This window comes from Acanthochromis polyacanthus, chromosome 23, assembly GCF_021347895.1.
Source record: "Acanthochromis polyacanthus isolate Apoly-LR-REF ecotype Palm Island chromosome 23, KAUST_Apoly_ChrSc, whole genome shotgun sequence".
Taxonomy (NCBI): Eukaryota; Metazoa; Chordata; class Actinopteri; family Pomacentridae; genus Acanthochromis; species Acanthochromis polyacanthus.
In genome coordinates this window covers 12,909,665-12,930,337 of record NC_067135.1, presented here as the reverse complement: position 1 = coordinate 12,930,337, position 20,673 = coordinate 12,909,665, and the positions used below count along the sequence as shown (strand labels likewise).

Sequence of the window (20,673 nt, the reverse complement as noted above, 5' to 3'; positions counted from 1 at the left end):
TATTTCACGGTTAAAAATGTCTTCTGTTTGTACTTTTTTTTTCAAATAAATGAAATAAAACTTTAAAGTTCAATAGCCTCATTAATGCAAGTGTATGTAAGAAGGTGCATTTGTGAGGAAAACCAAGGTTTGTATGCTTCGTTGGAGTCCTGCTTTTGCCTCATAAACAGAACCTAAAGATTTCCAGTCAAACAGGTTTTACACTGGGCAATGAACCCGATGATAAACATCAAAACCTCAGTGTGTGCGTCCCATTAAAAACTCTTGGCAAGTCCAATGTTTGATGTGTCAACCTGCTCGACATGCAACACGCCCCCGGAGCAAGCAAACACATGATTTGGTTGCTCATTTGCCAACTGACAAGCCTCTTTTGCCTAAAGGAAGCGACTGGCCGGGCTTTGAGCAAAAATGAAACTTAAGACAGGGAGGAAGTCCTAAAGGAAGAACATGAACAGTGGAGGTGGGAGCACCGAGAGAAGCAGGCAGACGAGTGTGAGACTGGGAGCATCTCAGCAGCTGAGAAGTAAGACTTTCATTTACTTTAGTTTTCTGATCATATTACGTCTTATAAAGGGATTTGGGAGAAATTATAGCGTGTGTAGTTTACAGTTCTGCTGGTTGGATTCACTTATAGACCACTCTTAGCTTTAGTCTGTCATCACATGTGGTGTTTTAGTCGGATTTATTACTTTTTGGGCAACGTTAATTCCACAAATCTTTCCTATCTTTCTGCCGTCGTAACACCTGCCCGTCCAAGGCCATGGGTGTGCCACGAGGAATCCCTTCCAGCTACAACAGCAACACATTGTGATGTGTGCTCACTGGTTTCTATTCCTAATTTCTAGGAAATAAATGAATAATGCTGGGTTCTAAAGTCCCAAATCAGATAAACTCATGTAGAAATAATTGAATTTCTGGAATTAGATCAACCAAACTTTGATTGTATAACACTTTTTATGCAACTGTTCAAAGTGCTTTATAGTTTGAAAAGTGGATAATGACCTCCATATAACCATGAAATATCCTACTTTCTTTAAAAAACTATGTTAGAAAATAGCTGCAAAGTAAAACCAATCACTCTGCATATCACCCATAAGAGTCGGTTAAATAACCGTGTGTCATACCTGTTTAAATTACTTCTAAGCTTATCGATGTTGTAGGTTATAAAGCTGATAAAGCTCTTGCTGTGTGATTTGAGCATAAATATGGTAAATCTAAGTTGAATGATAAAATAACACCTGCTGAGTCAAAGTTTCTCAATGTAACATTCAGAAAAATGTTATTACCTTTTTAAGTTTGAAAGGAATGTTGTCCAAATTGCGCAAATGACCTCATTTATTGATTGAACATACATCAGAAATTACATTTGTTGCTTTCTATCTGTTTCATCCTGCAAAAAAAAGCATTTTTTTAGTTCTCTGTGCTTCGAGTCATGGTTGTGCTGTTCCTATAGACATGCAGGACTTTATAGTCGATTGAAAAAGGAGCTCACAGTTGGTAAAATATGACCAAATAGGCCCAGAGGCTGCATGGGGTTGAGAGGGTTAATGATACCAGTGACTGTGAGGTAAGTGGAGTCAGCATCCATAGCAGCCGTCCATTAGGAGACACACATTAGTCTCCTGGGCATCGGCCAAAACAGTAACTGACTGTAGACTGTATTTGTAGATCAGAGTATGGAGACGGTTGTGGCTAAGCAAGACTCAAATGGTCTACTGGTGATGGAACTAGTTCCCATCAGTCATGTTTCTGTTCGACTCCAACTGAGTTTTTTGTGCTCATGTAGAGTTTGGTTTAGAGGTTGTGTTTGACGTTAGTGGGTTCCATAGCTGGGCCGTTCCACAACTGGAGGGCATTTGGGCTTCGAAATTTAAAAAAAAAAAAAAAAAAAACTTCTTTTTTTTTTTTTTTTTTTTTACAATTTTCTACTCCATATTCATCAATAATATGTAATAAACTATCAATGGCTTGACTGGCTCAGCTTATACCAAAAGATGAGACTTAAATTTAATTTTTTATGTTTAATCTGAGATTCAATTTGTTCATCAGGCTGTGGAACAAGAGAAAAATGGCATTTTAGTGGGAACTCCAGACTTCTTTGGGATTTTTAAAAAATATTTTCCAAACATTCTTTAGTTTTTTGGTCTCAGGACAAGTACATTTCCACAACCTGCTCATATTTTAGTATTTTGTATGGGACGTAAAATGTCCTCTAAATCTGGAATGACCCAGCTATTGTTGCACACTGTTGGTGCTGCAGGGGAGCAGATGAGAGGCACAGAGGGGCGTGAGTATAAAGGTCACATCCTTTGTATTTTCCAGGAAAATTCATCCCGAGTCCTTCCCATAAAAATCCGTCCACGGGCCTGAGTTGGCGACGGAGACAGTTTGGGAGGGTCTTGTGTTTAAAGTTACTGAACAGTATGTTCACACATTGGCATGAAAAATGCAATTGCAACATGCAAATTGCTTCACATCCTTTCCCACAGTGTCTTTCAAAGCATGACTATGCAATTTTGAAAGAATAAATAATAACTCTTGCTGTTAAAAATGAAAAAGTTGAAAGCAACAGACACAATATCTCCAGTCAATAGACCAACCACTCTACAACCACATTTGGTCTGATGTGACTAATACCATCTGCTAGCAAGCCTCAACTCGTTTCAGAATTTCTGTGTACCTGACATTAGCCTGTCGAGTCAGTTCACAGACTTTAATACTTTTTTCTTCACTAACCTCTGCAAGTTTGCTTTCACTTTAAGTCTTCAGCAAAACACTGAACATTTATCCTAAGGTTTGATTACAAAGCAGTAATAGCTGCAGACTGAGGCTTACTGTCATGTTTCCGGTTGATTAATTTTGTGGTTCTGTCTTTCAGCAGATATGGCCTCCACATCTACATCACCCAGTGAGCCGTCCTTACTGGATAAACATATAACCTGCTCCATCTGCATGGACGTTTTTAAGGATCCCATCAGTACAGCTTGTGGTCACTCCTTCTGCAAGGACTGTCTTTTCCGCAGCTTTAAATTCAATGATAAGCAGTGCCCACTTTGCAAGGCACTTATAACCAAAGACCCTGATGTGAACATCGTCCTGAGAGACATTGTCCAGCAGCTGAGAAAAAAAGACGACGAGGCTGCAGGGCCCGATGACGTAGCCTGTGATGTTTGTACGGAGCAGAAGCGGAAGGCGAAGAAGTCCTGCCTCGTGTGTCTCGCCTCGTATTGCTCGACCCACGTGGAGAATCATTACTCGACTGAGCGGCTGAAGGGCCACAAGTTAGTGGAGCCTGTGGAGAATCTGGATGAGAGGGCTTGTTTAACCCACGGACGCCCCCTGGAGCTGTACAGCAGGAAGCAGCAGAAATGCATCTGTGTTCGTTGCGTGAAGGATGGTGAGGAGGAAGTCATCTCTACTGAGGACGAATGGGACAAGAAGAAGGTAGGTTTTATTCATATTTAATTTAAGTCTTTACACTTTTGACATTAATCCAATGCGGTATCTTGAACATGAGTTATATGGGTGAATATATAATTGTGGGACTTTTTGTAACAGATGACTTTTTTGCTGTTTTCAGGCCTAAAATCAACATGGCCGCCTATAACCAAACACCACATGGCATTTTTAGAGAAAGATTCTTCTAAAGTATTATATACACACAATTGAGCGAAATTGAAAGTTATTTATGAAGATATTGTAGTAAACCTGTTGACATGCGATAAGTCCACACTTGACTCACACACTACTTTATATTAAATAAGTAAAAAGCCTTGGAGTCTGACCAGTCTTTTCTTCAGCAGGAAGTGACATCATGTGGAGCAGGTCATGTGATCTGGAATTAACACTGCCTTGAGAGGTGTTTTAGTAATGGATAACTTAGTTGAAAGTGATTTCTCAGACACACATACAGTTTGTTATTTTCCATACAAAATTTGATATATTGCCAAGAAAGAAATATTTGTCATGATTATCTCAACTTAATACAAAGAACACAATCAAAATTATTTTTGAATAAGCTCATTTTATCATTGTTTAGCTAATTAGAAGGTTGTTATTAAATTTGGACAGTTATTTAGTTGACATTTTAGTGATATCCAGTCATTTTTTTATTAATAAGCGATTTGTTCAATAAGATATGATCATAATGAACGTAAATAAAACCGTTTTTCTTACTTTTAAAAGTGTATGCAAGATATATCCCATGGACTTCAAAAGTCCTTCAATTACATATTGACCCATATCCACTCAAGGAGACGAACACAAATGATGGAACTTGTCCATAAGTTTGCTTCTCCACTTTTACATCACAGTGAATGAAAAGAAAAATGTTTGATGTTTGCTTTTCGTCTACTGCAGACTGAACTCGAGAACAACAAGACAGAGCTGCAAGATAAAATTAAGAAGAGAAAAACAAAGGTGGATGAGATCACTAAAGCTCTTAAGGACTGTAAGGTGAGCAGCAAGGGAGACTAAATATCTTGGAACTATATGGTAACTTGCATGTCTTCTGAAGAGTACTTGAGATCAAACAGATGGCACACCAAGACTGAACACTGAATCAGTCTCAGGACTTCACTCCAGATTGTTCCAGATCAAGTTATTGCAGTTTTATAGAAGGAAGATATTTCTTGACCTTTAGTCATTGTGCAGTATGCCATAGTCCATGTAGCACTGCTGCAAGAGTTGACATCAAATCACAGTGAATTATCCAAGTCAGAACAGATGAGGTTGAATGTTAAAGTACAATGATTTTCAGGAAGTGCTGGACAACGAGTGGTGGGACATTGAGGGCGTGTTCACGGCTGTGATTGCCATCATGGAGGAGGCCCATGCCAGAACGCTGCAGCCGCTAAAGGACAGGAGGCAGGTTTTGGAGAAGGAAGCCAAAAACCTCAAAGATGAGTTGGAAGCAGAGATCAGCAAACTGGAGATGACCATTTCTGAACTGGACGATATATCAGCGCTGGAGGATCACATTCTTTCCCTGCAGGTGAGAGGAAACTTTGAAGAGTTACTGTATATATAAGTGTGCATCATTATCTTTTCCTAGCTTTTCTCAGTGCTGCTGTCAGTCCGTTGGTACATCTCTGTTCTGCCTTTCTGTTTCTCAGAGATACCCGTCTCTTCAAGATCCAAACAACATGAAAGACTGGACAGAAGTAGAGCTGGATACATCTCTGTCGTTTGGCACCATGAGAAAAACCACAGCAGCTATGATGGAAAAAATCCAACAGGAACTGGAGAAATTGGCCCCTATTGGTAAGAGTCAACCCAATAAATGCTAAAATGTTGACATAATTGATCTAAAACTCTTCTCTGCTTCACAGAACTAAAGAGGGTCCCAACATTTGGAGGTATGTTGTTTATTTTACTTGCACTTAACAATATCTTTCAAAGGTTTGATGTTTCTGATTCAGTCATGGTGTTATTTTCATTCTGTAACAGTGGATGTGAAGCTGGATCCAGCTACGGCACACAGACGCCTTGTCGTCTCGAAAGACGGCAAACAAGTGAAAGATGGAGGAGAGGACCAGGAAGTAGCCGACGGCACCGAGAGGTTTGATCTGTTCGGCAGTGTCCTGGGGCTGGACAGCTTCACCTCGGGGAAGTCCTACTGGGAGGTGGAGGTCACCAACAAGACTGGCTGGGATCTGGGTGTAGCGAGAGGCGACGCAAACCGAAAGGGGCAACTCAAACTGAACCCAGACAACGGTTACTGGGTGACCGTGCAGTATGAAGATGAAAAGTTTGCCGCTCTGACAACCCCACCGCGTCGTCTTTCCCTGGAGGAGAAGCCTGAGAAGGTGGGGGTGTTTGTGGACTACGACGAAGGTCTCGTCTCTTTCTACAACGTCACGGCTCAGTCCCACATCTACTCATTCACCGATTGTTCCTTCAAAGATGAGCTTTACCCATATTTCAGTCCTCATGTCAAACAAGACGAGAAAAACTCTGAGCCTTTGATTATATCTGCTGGGAAACGGTGTGAGGAGGACATGGATGAGTCATGAACAGTGTGTTTGTGTTGCAGTTTTGTTGTTCAAACATCCTTGATTCCTTTCCTCAACTTATCTTCTTGTGCTTTAGTACTTGTCAGATGAACAAAACCATGTTCATGGCATCTCATATTTACTTAAAATTCAATTCACAACCTGCCGTAATGTGACGAAAAAAATGTTGAATATGAAATACAGAATATGAAACAGAAAACACTGAGAGGGAACATTTTGTTAAAGATTGTGTACTTTTTATAGTGTCATTTTAAAAGCAAACCTTTTGTAATTGAGTATTTTTAACAGGCTTTTATCTGTACTTTTAAGTTTCTGAATTACTGTCCCACAACTGCAAACAATGATTATGAAGCATTTTTATTATTTGTTAATTGTGTTCTTGTTTTTATTCAGAAATTTCCAAAAAATGAATAAAAATACATCTTTTGTTGGTCTTAATTCCACTTTGCCCAGATTTGAGTTTCATAACAATAACAGGCTGACTCATGGCTGTGGTTGGCAGCTATTTCTTTTCTCAGGAAACGAAACTGAGAGAAAAAAAAGTAGCCTCGACACAGAGGCAGAGAGAAAATATTTTGGCGGCAGAGAGGCAACCAAACACGGAACAAGACTACGAGGTAAGTGACACTCTCCACACACAAAGCAATTTGTTTCTGCATTCTTTTTAATTCTAATGGATGCAGCTTGTCAGGTCCGTTTGATTGCACGATAACGGAAAAGTTTTAAAGAGTGAAACAAGCTGCAGTGAAATCTCACAACCACATTAAAAAGCCCATAAAGAGACTTTTTTCTATCATTTTTAAATTGATTTTGGCAATTAAATAATGTATGGAGCACTTAAGTCTTTCACTAGGAGCTTTTACAACTTTATCAAGACCCGAACAGCATCAGAAAGACATGTAACCTGTTAATTGTCACATTACTTTAAATTCTGTCACTTTTATAGTATAGCAAGTGTTTTAAAACTAAACAACTATTCACTATATTGCAAATCCAAACATAGAAACTCAATGCAACAAAAATAAACACACCTGGGATTTCCGATCAGCCTAACTGCATGATCATGACTAAAATTGAGCTGGGGACATCAGATTTTTCTCAATTTTGTACTAATGGTCTGTCTGCATCATATTTTCCACAACAAAAGCCAGATACCAGAGAGTTTTAAAAAAATCTGATAGGGAGACTTTACGAAGTTAGAAAGGGATGCAGGCAGATCAATGACCAATCAGGAAGTACAATAGTACCACAAATCAGAGCTGCAGTAGTTGTCTTTATAAAAAAAAGATGCCAGACAGTGAGCTACTTACACAATCCAACTCTAAAATCAGACAGTCAAATGATTCAGATTTGGCACAGGAATTATCAATGGATATTTCCATGACAGCTCAGAAAGTGATAAAAAAATGGTGCAAAATACAATCCCCTATGAAAATAAAAATAAGGGTTGCTCTTCGACACAAAAAAGAAAGCTGACACTTTGGTAAAGAAAAAGAAAATAAGCCTGATGAATATTAGGATCACATTCCATAGTCAGATGAGACCAAGATAAATTTGTTTAGCTCAGATGGAGTCTAGTTTGTTTGGTGTGAACCTGATCAGAACACAGTGAATGCATCGTCCTGACAGTGAAGCATGGAGGAGGGAGTGTGTTGATATGGGGCTGCACGAGTATAAAAGATGTTGAGGAGATAGGTAGTTGCTAGAGGTACGGACCCGAAGCATCGGTACTACAGGTACGGACCCTAACCCTAACACTAACCTTTGCTTACCTTGCAACAGTTTGCAGTGGTTAGCAGCTTCTTGACTCACGAGACTCGTGTACGGGTCCGTATCTGTCTGGCAAATGGAAAGTACCGTATCTGTAGGCCACAGGCTACGGGTACGGGTCCGTATCTGTAGACACTACCGAGGAGATATATATAGATGCACAGTGAATGTTTAGAGACATCCAAGATTTAAATCTGGTTAAAGAAAGCTCTTCTGACTTTTGTTGCATTGACTTCCTACTGTGGGGCCGATATTGTTAACACAGTAAATCTAAACTGTAAGTTTGCACTGTAAAAAAAAAAGAAAGAAAAACGATACAATTACAAAGTTGTTTTTTTTTTTTACTGTAAGTTCAGTCTGTCGAAATGTTCATTCCTGAATGAGGCCAAGTAGAGTTGTAGTCACCACGAAATGAGGTAACAGCTCAGGACTTGGTAACAGCTAGATAATCTCTATGAAGTGCAATTGATGGGGATTCTCTCACCTCCCCATTACTACTTTCACTATCTGGAACATTCCAGTTGTTGCAACTTGATCTTTTTTGTAGTATTTGTTATGATACAAGTATTTGTATGAAAAAACAATGCCTAATGCTTATATTGTGTGAATAACAGTAAAATACTCAGTGTCACTTACATACAATCTAGATAAAACTGTTAGTTCTCACATTTGAGAAGCATAAAAGACTTTACTTCAATGTATTGATTCTTTAGTTGCTTTGAATGTCACACAGTGGAGAAACTTATCAAAAGTCTTCAGAGCCAGTACTATCTGGTGCAAGAACATCCGTGTCAGCAGTGAGGAGTTTTGTCAGGGGAACAGGAAATAAAACAAACGAAAAACCACAGACAATGTTTTATACAGACGCACAGCAGAAATGAGCCTCCAGGTTTGCCACTGTGGCTGGTCCAAAGTGACGTCTGTTCACGGCCTGAGGACTCACCAGGGGATAAAGGGATGCACTCCAAAAGGTGTGAAGATTGCACAGTCTGACCAGCAGTACTTGCAAGACTTTGTTGGAGCTCCAGCCATTCACCTAGATGTCAAGCTGAGGGTCCAAACTTCTATCAAGACTGGTGAGGTTTTTTTTAGATATGATTCAGTACAAGTTGTTGTACAAATTGGAGATCAGTGGAGTACGAGGAACGAAACCTGATGAAGTTAACATCCTTGTATCATGTCTCCAACAGACACAACAGACTACTATTCAGACTTGAGCCTCCAGGTTTGTCACTGTGGATGGAGCAGAATGACGACTTATCAGGGCTTGAGAATTCACCAGGGGAAGATGGGATGCACACTGAAGGGAATGAGGATCCCAAGGGAGGAGCAGTACAAATGGAACAAACAGCAGGAAGCAGACGTGGATTGCAGAAAACCAGCTGAGAGAGTCGTTGTCAAGAAGGAGGTACTGTGCAAAAACTGCAGATAAACAAGTGTAGGTTTGGCCTTAAATTGACTGGGTTCCAAGAGGGATATTTGGAGCCACCAGTCACAGTTTAGTTAGAGAAATTTGAGCTACATTTAGCCTCCAAATTCCATGCTAAAATAAAAACATTGCACAATTGGACTTTTTGGTACAGGTGACTGTCACATTGATTACCCTGACATTCATGTTCCCCTGAAGAAGAAATGTGATACCTCACATTGTCATACTACTACTATTACTACTATTGTCAAATAGCTCAAAATTACACTTTAACTGCAAAACTCAAGTACATATATTTACTTTCCACCACTATCTGTGACCAAGTTGTGCCAGTTCGGCCATGCATTCACTATGTTTTCATGACGTCAAGTGGAAAATCCTTTCAGCATTCATGATTTCATTCATCATCACATGCAACTATTGTCACTTTGAATAAGTCTGATCATCTTTCCTTCTTAACCTTATAGAGTTTGTCGCCAAGAAGAAGACGCAGCAACAACTCTGCAGCCACAACAGTCCAAGAGGGTTACATGCCACGTATGTACAAGACTATAATTCAGTGGAAATGAGAGTTTGTGGAAGAAACTAAAGCTGGAATCGTCTTCCACTACAGCTTCTGCAGCTGCACGACGCTCCCCCCAAAGATCCTCAAAGTCAGACCAGCAACAGTTCTCCAGCCTCCATCAGGTAAAGCAGATTCAGGAAGAACGGAACTTTTGACAGAAAAATTAGCAAAAGTTGAAAATTGATTGGGAAAAAAAAAATCTTTCAGGTGAACAGACCAGTGAGGGAGCATCTGACACCAACATACCCGGAAAGGAACAAAAAAATAAAGCGTCAGTTATCACGGGTACTTAATGGTTTGTTTTGACCTTATGTTTGACATTACATTTAAAAAAAAAAAATCACTTCAGTGACTTTTTGTCCTTATTAGAATGCAGACAGTAGAGCTGGGGAATACTGTAGCATTGACAGGAGTACTGGCTATGCAGCTACAGTCAAGGAGGAGCCCAAATCACGTCTGTACCAACAAAGAATCACTCAAGGCAAATTTTCTAACTGTCTGAAAAATGAGGCTACTATGGTGAATCATCATCTTTCATTTTAGCGTTTGCAGTTTCACAACCGCTTTTCCAAAGAGACACAAAGTCGGGCCAAAAGCTGCAGGATTTCTCCACCGATGTGCAGGTAGAGCACATTTGTTGAAACTACTGTGGACATACTGTATATTTTTTGCCATTTTAGTCTCAACTATGCATTTTTTTTAAAAACAGAAGAATATTCTGTTGTGCGTTTCAGATGAACAGGTATGTCAAGGAACCTCCAACCCTGGAAGCAGTAGTCCGGCCTAAGCAGAAACACAGGGAGGGTCGAGCATCTTCACGGGTATTAAGCTTGTAACCGTTTAAGACTTTGTTGTGCAATTTACATTTTAACTCCTGGAGGCTTTCTGTAAATGCTAAATTGACAAAATACGCTTTAAAAAAAAACAATTGCATTTTCTGAAATTTTCAATGTAAATTTAATTGACGTCTTTCAGGTGAACAGACAGTTGGTCAGGGAGCACCCAGCATCAATGTACCAGGAAAACGTAGTCCTACCTAAGGAGGAAAAACTACAGAATCAACTCCTATCACAGGTACTTTACTTCTTTTTAATCTTATGTTTTAAATTGCATTTTTTTTTTTTTTTTAAAAAAAGGTACTGTAGTCACTTTTTGTTCTCATTAGAATACAGACAGAGCAGTGGAAGAATACTGGAGCGTTAAAAGCTCTAGTCGCAATGCAACAACAGCAGCTGCACTCAAGGAGGAGCCTAAATTATGTATGTACAGTTCAGTCTGTGTTTTTGCAAATCAGTCCGAAAAACAAAGAAACTACGGTCAAAAATCTCTTCATTGTTGCATTTGCAGCTCCACGACCGTCTCTCCGAAGAGCCACAAAGTCAAGCCACCAGATGCAGGATTCCTTCACTGATGTGAAGGTAGAGCAGATTTGTTAAATTTGCCATTTTTCTCCTAAATTTAAAAGAAATCTTATTCTAGAATGTCTTTCAGGTGAATAAAAAGGTCAGGGAACTTCCAAATGCTCCACCTCTGGTACCAGCAGTTCCACCTACAGAGAACAGCAGGAAGGATCCAACACCATCAGAGGTACAACTCGTTTCCACTGGTTTTACTGATTTTAGCACACTCTGTAGACTGTAAATATGCTAAACACCAACAACATAGTCTTGAGTGCCAGTAATTTACAACAAACTTTAAATGATGTTTCAGGTGAACCGATCAGTCAGAGAAAATTCAAGAACGCCACCTCCGGTCCTTTCTAAGAAGAAGGATGCACTTCTATTTAAAGTGAGGCAAGAGAAAATTAAACCTGAATTGCAGCAAAAACTTCAAAAGACAGAAGAAAAACTAACTGGCATCAGAACAGCGGAGCCAGTCTGTGAGGTAGACGGCAACATTATGCTTACGATTTACACTTTAATTCAAGATCAACCAATTTGTTTTGTATTGCTGCTATTTAGTAGCCTAGCCGCGCTATAGACCCAGGTCTGAAGACGCAAGGGTCTAGGAACTCACGACAGGGAGGGAGGCGGGCTAAAAGGTTGTCTATCAAATCACTGCAGCAATTGGGTAGGCATACAACCAATCAGCGCAATGAATAGGCTGACGTAGTTCCTAGAGCGCCGGAAATCAGAGGATGCGGGAGTTCGGTGAATAAGTCCAAATACGTCTTTCTTCTCAATGAAACACTTCAGTGCCATCCTTTGTCTTTCAAGTTGAATTTTAGCTTCAAATCTTTAATGGCTGTGGCCAAAGCCGAGTCGAAAGATAACCGTTTATTGTGCGCAGCCATCTTCTTGTCTATCCTTGTTTCTATGGTTGTTTCCGGTTGTTTCTGTCAGAATCGTCGCGCCTCTGTCGTCACTTAGTTACGCCCGCCTTCTGACTCTACACTTCATGGTGATTCGTCGGCCAGTTTTAGGAGAATCCAGCCTCGAGGCTTACCGAGGGTAACTAGATCCACCCTGGCAGAGAATTAAATTCGTTGCCGTGGGTTGTGTAGCGCGGCTAGGCTAGCCATTTAGACAAAATTATCTGAATTCTGCTTTAATTTTGTTAAACTAGATTTTATCATAGAATGCTGAACAGCGTCAAACCACCTGTAAAATAAATTGTTCTCAGAGTGTCGACAGTGCAACCAACACCCAAACAGCTCCTGCAGCAGAAGTCTCAGCAACAGAGGACCCAGCATCATGTATGTAGTAGAACACTTCATTCAAAACTGCAGTGTGGTAAATAAACCAAGAAAATTAAGTCACTTCTGCTTTCATTCTGTACAGTGAATGAAGCTGCACAGCCTGGTTTCTCCACTGGCATGACGGTACAGTAGATTCTTAAATATCTTGGGGAAAAACCTTAAGGGGAACCAAACCAGTTCTATCACACAAGATGTAACATCCTCTCTTTTGTCAGTAGTTAAGTGTTGACTTTTACATTTGGTTCCAGCCTTCACTGAGTGTTAAACATATTTCAGGTGAAGGAACTGGCCCGGATGTTTTCAGCTACCACAGACCAGGAACCAAAGAATGAAGGAGGGGAACAAAAACCATCGCAGGTGTAGTTTTTATCCCACGGTGTTTGGTGATTTTTGTAATAACAGAATGTTTCCTTTATGATTCATTGTCTTAGGTTTTGATGAGTGATTTAAAAAAAATGAAAAGTTCATAATACTAACATTTGTTGGACACTTGGATGCCTAAGGTGAAGCTACTGGCTCGAGAGTTTTCAGCCTCCACAGAGAGAGAAGCAGTGGTTCAATCAAAGGAGAAAGACAAGAAGAAACAAGGAGTAGAAGAGGTACAACATCAGTACTTCTATAGTCTTATATCCATCAGTAGAAATGTCTTTCAGTATTTTAATGAATAAGTACAGAGTGGATTCCGCTGAAATTTTCAGCAGACATTCATTGTCCTCAGAGGATGCATCCTACCGACAGTGGAGTCACTTTTTAAACAGCAACACCTCTGATTTTAGCTTCTCCAGTGAGACGATAGGAGCAGTTTCCCAGATTACTAGTGTTATGTTCTTCAGTTCCTTTCTTTATCACTTTGTTTCTGTTGTGTAATGAGTGACTTTCCGACAGAACCATCACATTTCATCCTTTTGCTATTTGAAAAACACCACAAGTTCAGAAAGTGTTGAAAACATGGATGCTTTTGAATCAAACAGGGAAAGTTCCTGGCTCCAGAGTTTTTGGCCTCCACAGCCAGAGAAACAGCGGTTCAACCCCAGGAGAATGACAATGAGGAACAAAAACTGTCAGAGGTAAAGTAGTAATGCTACTGTTATCTCATTAATCAATAGAAATGTCTGTGAGATTGTCTGCCTTCATTTAATCTGGAAGTATTGAATGGATGACATTGAAATTCAGTTGGCATTTATGACCCTCAGAGGATGCACTTCACTTAACATTGAGTCTTTAAGGAAAAGCTGTGATAACTCGTGTTCCAGCTCAAAAAAAAAAAAAGAAAAAGAAAAAAAAAATCAATTCCAAATGCTAGAACATATCACAAAATCATAACAGATTAAAATGAATAAAACAAGTTTGAAATAAATGACAAACCACCCTCAAACTGTCCACCTTTATGTGTCAGAATGAGCCACCAAGCATCAACTCTGCAACAGCAGCCAAAGTCCTAGAGGAGCCCAAACAATGTACGTACAAGATAAGAATAATTCACTCAGAATTTACACAATCTGAGATTTTAAAGCTCACTGATCTTGTTCTCCATCTACAGCTGTTACAACACAAAGCTCTCTGAAGAAAGTCTCAGACACACAAGGAGACCTTCAGCTGCAGGTAAAGCATCAATTTAAACCAGTGCTGTCCAAGATCTGCTTTGACAAACATGCAACCTCTTGCCACACAAATTTTGTTACTTTAATCATCGTTCAGGTGAACACAGTCAGGAAACATCCAACAACTCCACCTCCTGTCCTACCTAAGAACAACATACTTTTAGTCAAAGTGAAGGAAGGCACATTTAAATCTGAACTTCAGCAAAAACATCCAGAAGAAAAAACGGCTGACATCAAACCAGCAGAGACAGTCCATGAGGTAAATGGCAACATTTTCTCTTTCATTTTGGATTTACACTTTTGATTAATTAAACTCCAGATGAACCAAGTGATTTGAGTTCTGCTTTAATTTAGTTAAACTAGACTTCTTAATCAAAATTATTTGTCATGGAATGCTAAACAGTGCAAAAGTCAACTAGAAAAACTTTACTAGATGTGCATTGTTCTATGATGGATCCTCTTTTTGACAGAAAGTTGCAGATACCGCAAATACCAACACCCAAGTCTCAGCAAAGGAGGATCCACCATCATGTATGTAGCAGTTCTGTTCATTCAACAGTGGAAATAGCTAAATAATCAATGCAATAATTCATTACTGTTGTTCTGGACAGTGAATGAAGCTGCACAGCCTGATTTCTCCACTGGCATGAAGGTAGACTCTTGAATAACTGAGTGAAAAGTCTTCCAGTTTCATCACATCATAAATGCAATGAGTCATTCTTTGATTCCAGCATTTGGTTCCATCTTTTACTGAATGTTCAACATATTTCAGGTGAAGGAACTGGCTCAGATGTTTTCAGCTACCACAAACCAGGAACCAAAGAATGATAAAGTGGAACAAAATCCATCACAGGTAGTAGACCCTTGCGCCAGATGGGAAAAGCTTTCAAGAACAGAGCCTTTAGTAAATTAGCTTCATGATTTTGTGTTTTCATGAAAAAAGTTCATAATACTGGTTAATGCCTTTCAGACAAAGCTACTGGCTCAAAGATTTTCAGCCGTTACTGCCAACAAAACAGCCCTCCAACCAAAAGGGAAAGACAAGACACAGGTAGAGTATCATATATTGTCATATCAGTCAGTAGGTGTTATGATCCAACCTCTAGGGTCAGCCGGAAGTAACAAATAACTATAGGATATTTGGTTCAGGTAAATGAATTTATTGCTCAGCAGCAAATGGAACATAAAAGTGATCAACAAAGAACACAAGACTGGTAGGTGTTGCCAAATCAAGGAACAAAATAAAACCAAACAAAGGCTAGCAGAGTATCTAAATCTAGCCAACATAAACCAAACTATACTCCCTAGCCAACACAGAAGCAACACCCACCACAAGTCACAGAAACTAATACGACAGTGCACAAAACTGGTGCCTCTGACCGCACACATTAACTAAACAGAGTTCACAAAGACTCTAATTACCAAATAGCTTCATCCCCAAGTTGGTGGACTGCCAACTGGAGCCACAGTCTCCACACCAAATTACCAGCCACCAACAGAAGCTCTGAATTATCACCCTTTTGAGACTATTAACCACACAGGAATACAAGTCAAACACACACAGAGGCACCACTGTGAACTGTCACAAATACCAGCTGCTCCAACTGAGAGCGTTGGTTGCAGTTATATGCTCATGTGTGGTGATTGGTGGAGTCTTCAGGGAGGAGGAGTCATGGTGGTGGACCAATCCGATGTGTCAGGAGGCGGGGAGGACCAGGGCTGGGAAGAGATCTGGAGCTCCAAGCTAATCACTCCTCATGAGTCTCAGGTGTAATCTGGAGCTCAGTCTTCAGCCAGGTGTAATCATTTCCCCTCTCCATAAGCCATCCAGATACACGGCCACCAGAGGCTGAAACACCCCTCCCCCTAAAATACAAACCATTGATTTTGTACACAGTAAGGCCATGCTTACTCCTTAAAGCTGCTGTCCGGAGTTTCCGTTTGTTTTCAATCTATGTATCATTTTTTAACAAAGCTTAAATGTGTTAGTCTAGTTCGATACTATAATATAAAGTTAGTATAACGCGATATGAAAATTTATTCCTGAGCTCCGCCTTCCTCTCATAGACCCCCATGTTATTCCAAAAAGCGCCGGTCGCTGCCGACCAATCAAGTTCGAGCTTCAGCTTTGTCATGCTGTCAATCAACGGTTACGCGCACAGCAAGCAAGCCCATGCAGAGGTGGGCGAGCTCCGCACTACGCAACCGCGCGCACATTTGTTTTGCTTGTGGAGGAGAGAGCATCAGGGATCAGCAACTTCCAGAAAAGTTACCAATCCCACGGCTTGTCAGGCCAAGAGACTGCAGGACGTTTTTTGGCTCGGGGTGCTCGCGTCGCTCCCCGACCACGGCCTCCATAGCCCGCCTGACGGCTTCGTTTAGATGCCCGACCTCTGGAGGAAGATGTTGGGGCGTCTGGGACATACTCTTCGTCAGAGGAGTCATGCAATTCTGAACTCTAGATAGAAATAAATAAACAATGTAACACATATACACGCGTAAATGCACTAAGTTTGATAAACAACGTCATCGAGAGGGATACACGAGTGTAATCACATATTGAAACTTTACTCGTTCGTCCTAGCAGATTCATGTTATTTTGGTATTAGGACAAGTTAGACTCAATACAGCATTCTAACGTAATTCCTCTATTATTTACTAAATGTACTAAATGTAGAAGAGGGGAAAACAGCAAAACAGGCGAGATGCTGCAGCACTCCGGGCACTCCTCTCATGTACTGCGCGTGTGCACAAATAAAGGTGCGAAATCAGAGGGAGGGTGGGACCAACAGTGTTTTGGGAGACGCTGCGATTCAAACTCCGGACAGCAGCTTTAAGCTAACAGCTGCAAACACATGGTCTCCAAACACAGCAAGACATGCATGACTGGGGGTTAATGCTGTCAGCTCTCAACTTACCTATAACCAATCAACAAAAAAACCCAAAAAACTAAGCACTTAAATTTCTTTACCCGTTTTCACTGTGGGACCATTAAGATCCCAGATGAGCCCCCAACCATAGGAATGCCCACTCAGTATTTACATAAATATTGAATGGATTTCGCTGAAAGTTTCACCAGGCATTCACGGTCCCCAGAAGATGCATCCTACTGTCACTGATAAGTCATCCAAGCAAAAATAGCAACAAGTTTCTGTTTTCTCTTCACTGCAGTGTTAGAAGTTTGTTAGAATACAGAAAATTAATGTTTAATCAGTGTTGTATTTGTCTGCTCCATTCTTTGTCACCTTGTTTCTGTTTTGTAGTGAGCAACTTTCCAACAGAACCTTCATGATTCATCCTTTTTATTCAATATAAAAACCACCACAAGTTCATAATACTCTGATTTTCTGAATGCTTGGATGCTTTTTGTCATACAGGCAAAGCTACTGGCTCCAAGGTTTTCAGCCTCCACAGTCAGAGAAACAGTGGGTCAACCAAAAAATAATGATGGGGAGAAGCATAAACTATCACAGGTAAGATTTTAGTACTTATTGTCCTATATTCATCAATAGCAATGGGCCTCTGGTGTCTGAAATAGTAAGTATTGAATGTATGCTACTGAACTTTTAATGGACATACATGGTCCTCAGAGGATAAATCCCACTGACGAATCACTTTAAGCAAAAAATACAACCACTGTCTTGTTTTCAGCGTCTACTCTTTGGTTGGACAAAAGAAAAAAGAAAACATTGACTTTGTTGGACATTGCAGATGCCTTTTTTTCTGATTAGTTCAAAACATAAATGAGAAAATTGCTGGTGAATAAGACAAGCGCTAACTTTTCAAAGAAGAAAACCTTGTGCGAAAATAAAAAGTCATCTCAGAGAAGAGAAATGCAAGAAGTAGGAATCAATTTTATAAATCATTGTCCACTTTTTTCTATTTTAAACCAGAAACAGCTGCCAAATTCAACAAATGTTGCAACCAGAATGAATCCTGAAGCAGCAGCAGAAGCCACAATGGAGAAGGATCCCAAATCATGTATGTAATGTTAGGATTTATTCAACCCGGAGATTTGCAAGAGAATCTGTAAAATTCAGAAAATCTGGTTGAAGGTTGCGATCCTCTTTTCCAGCTTGTGAAACTGCACAGCTCTCAGATGTCTGCGCTAGTGTGAAGGTACGACTTTGATTTTTGCTTGTCAGATCTAGTAAAAAATACCTTCAACACACACTTTGGTTTAAGCTTTCTTTGTTGTACTTTCAGAACAGTCAGCAAAGGTTTTGTTCTTAACTCCTGTGGTTGCAGTTGCATTGAGTGTTTAATATGTTTCAGGTGAAGGATCTGATCCGGATGTTTTCAGCTACTGCAACACAGGAAACAGATGTTCAAACCAAGGGGAAAAAAAGAGAGCAAAACCTGCCCAAGTGGTAGATCCAGTAAATCTCATCTAGGAGGTAGTAAATGTAATATACTATGCAGAGCTGTGAAGTGGGAGAAGCAGCTGAAGTCGTCTTTTCCAAACGTTCAGGTAAAATGTTACATGGGGTTCTGCAGTTAAGCCTAGTTTTAACTGTTTTGTCTTTGTTTTGGCATGTTTATCAAGAATCAGATCCCAATCATCAGTCAAAGATATTAAGTCTCAACACTTCACAGTTGTCCTACAATTGCAAAATTTATTAAAAACGAAACCAGAAATTAAATCATTGTTGAAAGTCAGTTTTCTTTACATATCACACTAGCAGAATTTGAAGTTTGATTGAGAAGATTAACCAAACTTAAACATAAAATCATGACATTTCATCATAATTGCTTCATTGTCCAGGTCTGAGTTAAACATTGGCCAAAAACAGTTTACTTTAAAAAGATTCAGTTAAAAACAAGAAATTCTGCATTCCTCTGTGCAACTGGGAATCCATTAGTGACTGAGGAAACTAATTAAGCCTGTAAGTAGAAAGAGATCTGTAGTGTCACCATTAGTGGGATCACCTGTGAGTTCCAGGTTTTTGAAATAACTAATCAAGAAATTCACCTTTTATTTTTCTTTTTAAAATGTAATTTATGCCATTCCAGCTGTGTTTTATTGCACTAAAATAATTTTCAACTACTAGCCCAGGTTGTTATGTTTCCATAAAGGTGTGGGACTTTATAATGTTGTAAAAAAAAATGAACCTACAGCGACTGAAAATGTGACAGGAGCACAAAATTGCCCGAAGCTACTGCTTACAGAGGGGTAAGGCAGTAGGAAAATGGGAGCTAAGGTTTGAGGTCAGTAGCTGGAAAACTAGAGTTCAAGGTTGAGCTGGTCAGGAAGGGAAGTTTTTTGTTTTAGCTGGGAATATAGGGTTCATATTTGGGCTCAGGAAACCATGCTGGAACAAGCAACCAAATGGTGAGACGAGCTGGAAAGCAGAGTATTTGAAGCAGGACTGATGATCACGATGTGGAGCAGCTGGTGAAGCTCAGCTCCAACACACATGTCTGTAATCCTGCAATCGGACACACACACCAGCAGAGAGAGTGAAGTTCTTTATCAGACCACCTCCACACCCTCTAAACACCTACTTCTACTATGTTTACAAGTTCCCTTAGAGCAGGGGTGTCAAACGCCATTCCTGGTGGGCCACTATCCTGCATGTTTTAGATGTTTCCCTCTTCCAACACACCTGATTCAAATGATCAGGCTTCTGCTGAGCTTGATGATAAGCTAATCATTTGAATCAGGTGTGTTGGAAGAGGGAAACATCTAAAACACGCAGGATAGTGGACCTCCAGGAACTGAGTTTGACACCCCTGACTTAGAGGGTCTACTCCACCAAGGTCCATCCCAAACCATCTGACAGGATGGAGAAGTGAGATGTGGAAGGAAATCTGCATCCATGATTGTATTTGTTTTCATATAAATGTAAGCCTCATGCAGCAACCTCTACATCTACTTGGAAACTTTTTGAACCAAGATGGACATTTTATAGTACAGACAACTTGAAGGTTATGCTGTATTTTTGGAAAATATTCCGAAATAATATGCTGCCAAAACAAATAAATCAGTAGAAATATGTTTTAAAAATTGTGGAATATTTACCACGCCCACAGGTTCCAGATAGTGGCAGCACTCTCCCCCTCCCTTCCCTGATTCTGAGCAGCTGGAGGCAGCAGGTGTGACGCATTAGCAATCAGCTGAACTGGAGTGAGCAGGTGGAAGTGATTAAATCGTCTACTTCCACATATACGTAGACCTCATTCACCACTTGATGCCAGACCGTGAGCAAGCTTTACCTCACTGTTTTGTTTTTTTTCAAAGTGATTTTTGCTCACACACCCGTCTGAGCATCGCAGCCACTGAGCACCATCTACCACAGTCTGCACTTTGAGGCGTTTAGGGAACATCGGTAAATATTGTCTGTCAATAAGAAGATGTTCAGCTAGCAAGGTGTTATGCCTCTAACCAGAGAGGAACGATAAACTGACAATGTCGGTCATACAACTGAAAACGTTAGTGTGGAGTTTCGGTATCACTGTCAGCAATACTGGCCCTGTATTTTTTTGGTATTGAATTGATGCCAAGTAGATATTACCTGTACTTTAAACAAATGAGAAACCCCTAATAACGGTTAAAATACATGTTTTTTTTTTAATTTAAACAACAAATCTGTAAA

At 40.1% G+C, this 20,673-nt stretch overlaps 2 protein-coding genes across 3 annotated transcripts; both read left to right on the top strand.

Annotated features, from left to right (window-relative positions):
- Positions 1-375: 375 nt before the first annotated feature.
- Positions 376-6,360, top strand: LOC127532304 (E3 ubiquitin-protein ligase TRIM21-like). Of its 2 annotated transcripts, none has more exons than XM_051943793.1 (7): positions 376-523; positions 2,882-3,444; positions 4,360-4,455; positions 4,760-4,993; positions 5,115-5,262; positions 5,331-5,357; positions 5,449-6,360. In XM_051943793.1, the coding sequence occupies exons 1-7, from the start codon at positions 448-450 to the stop codon at positions 6,012-6,014; spliced, it is 1,710 nt and encodes a 569-aa protein (XP_051799753.1). In that variant the 5' UTR covers positions 376-447; the 3' UTR covers positions 6,015-6,360. The 2 variants fall into 2 exon arrangements, with proteins under 2 accessions (XP_051799753.1, XP_051799752.1); XM_051943792.1 differs by having other exon boundaries at positions 2,879-3,444.
- A 218-nt stretch (positions 6,361-6,578) lies between these two features.
- Positions 6,579-19,673, top strand: LOC110967944 (uncharacterized). Its single transcript, XM_022217703.2, has 30 exons — positions 6,579-6,631; positions 8,649-8,860; positions 8,975-9,192; positions 9,681-9,750; positions 9,827-9,900; positions 9,986-10,063; positions 10,148-10,232; positions 10,322-10,401; positions 10,513-10,599; positions 10,754-10,852; positions 10,944-11,037; positions 11,126-11,196; positions 11,270-11,365; positions 11,489-11,662; positions 12,401-12,473; positions 12,559-12,599; positions 12,753-12,833; positions 12,980-13,075; positions 13,448-13,543; positions 13,873-13,933; positions 14,017-14,078; positions 14,175-14,336; positions 14,548-14,608; positions 14,689-14,729; positions 14,850-14,930; positions 15,048-15,128; positions 17,455-17,550; positions 17,971-18,058; positions 18,153-18,196; positions 18,353-19,673. The coding sequence occupies exons 2-30, from the start codon at positions 8,662-8,664 to the stop codon at positions 18,449-18,451; spliced, it is 2,688 nt and encodes an 895-aa protein (XP_022073395.2). The 5' UTR covers positions 6,579-6,631; positions 8,649-8,661; the 3' UTR covers positions 18,452-19,673.
- The last annotated feature ends 1,000 nt before the right edge of the window (positions 19,674-20,673 follow it).

Coding starts and splice junctions, on each gene's coding strand:
- LOC127532304 (XM_051943792.1), top strand. CDS start 448: ATGAACAGTGGAGGTGGGAGCACCGAGAGAAGCAGGCAGACGAGTGTG. Junction 4,994..5,114: donor ATCACATTCTTTCCCTGCAG/GTGAGAGGAAAC, acceptor TCTGTTTCTCAG/AGATACCCGTCTCTTCAAGA. Junction 5,358..5,448: donor GAGGGTCCCAACATTTGGAG/GTATGTTGTTTA, acceptor ATTCTGTAACAG/TGGATGTGAAGCTGGATCCA.
- LOC110967944 (XM_022217703.2), top strand. CDS start 8,662: ATGAGCCTCCAGGTTTGCCACTGTGGCTGGTCCAAAGTGACGTCTGTT. Junction 13,934..14,016: donor CCTAGAGGAGCCCAAACAAT/GTACGTACAAGA, acceptor CTCCATCTACAG/CTGTTACAACACAAAGCTCT. Junction 14,337..14,547: donor CAGCAGAGACAGTCCATGAG/GTAAATGGCAAC, acceptor TCTTTTTGACAG/AAAGTTGCAGATACCGCAAA.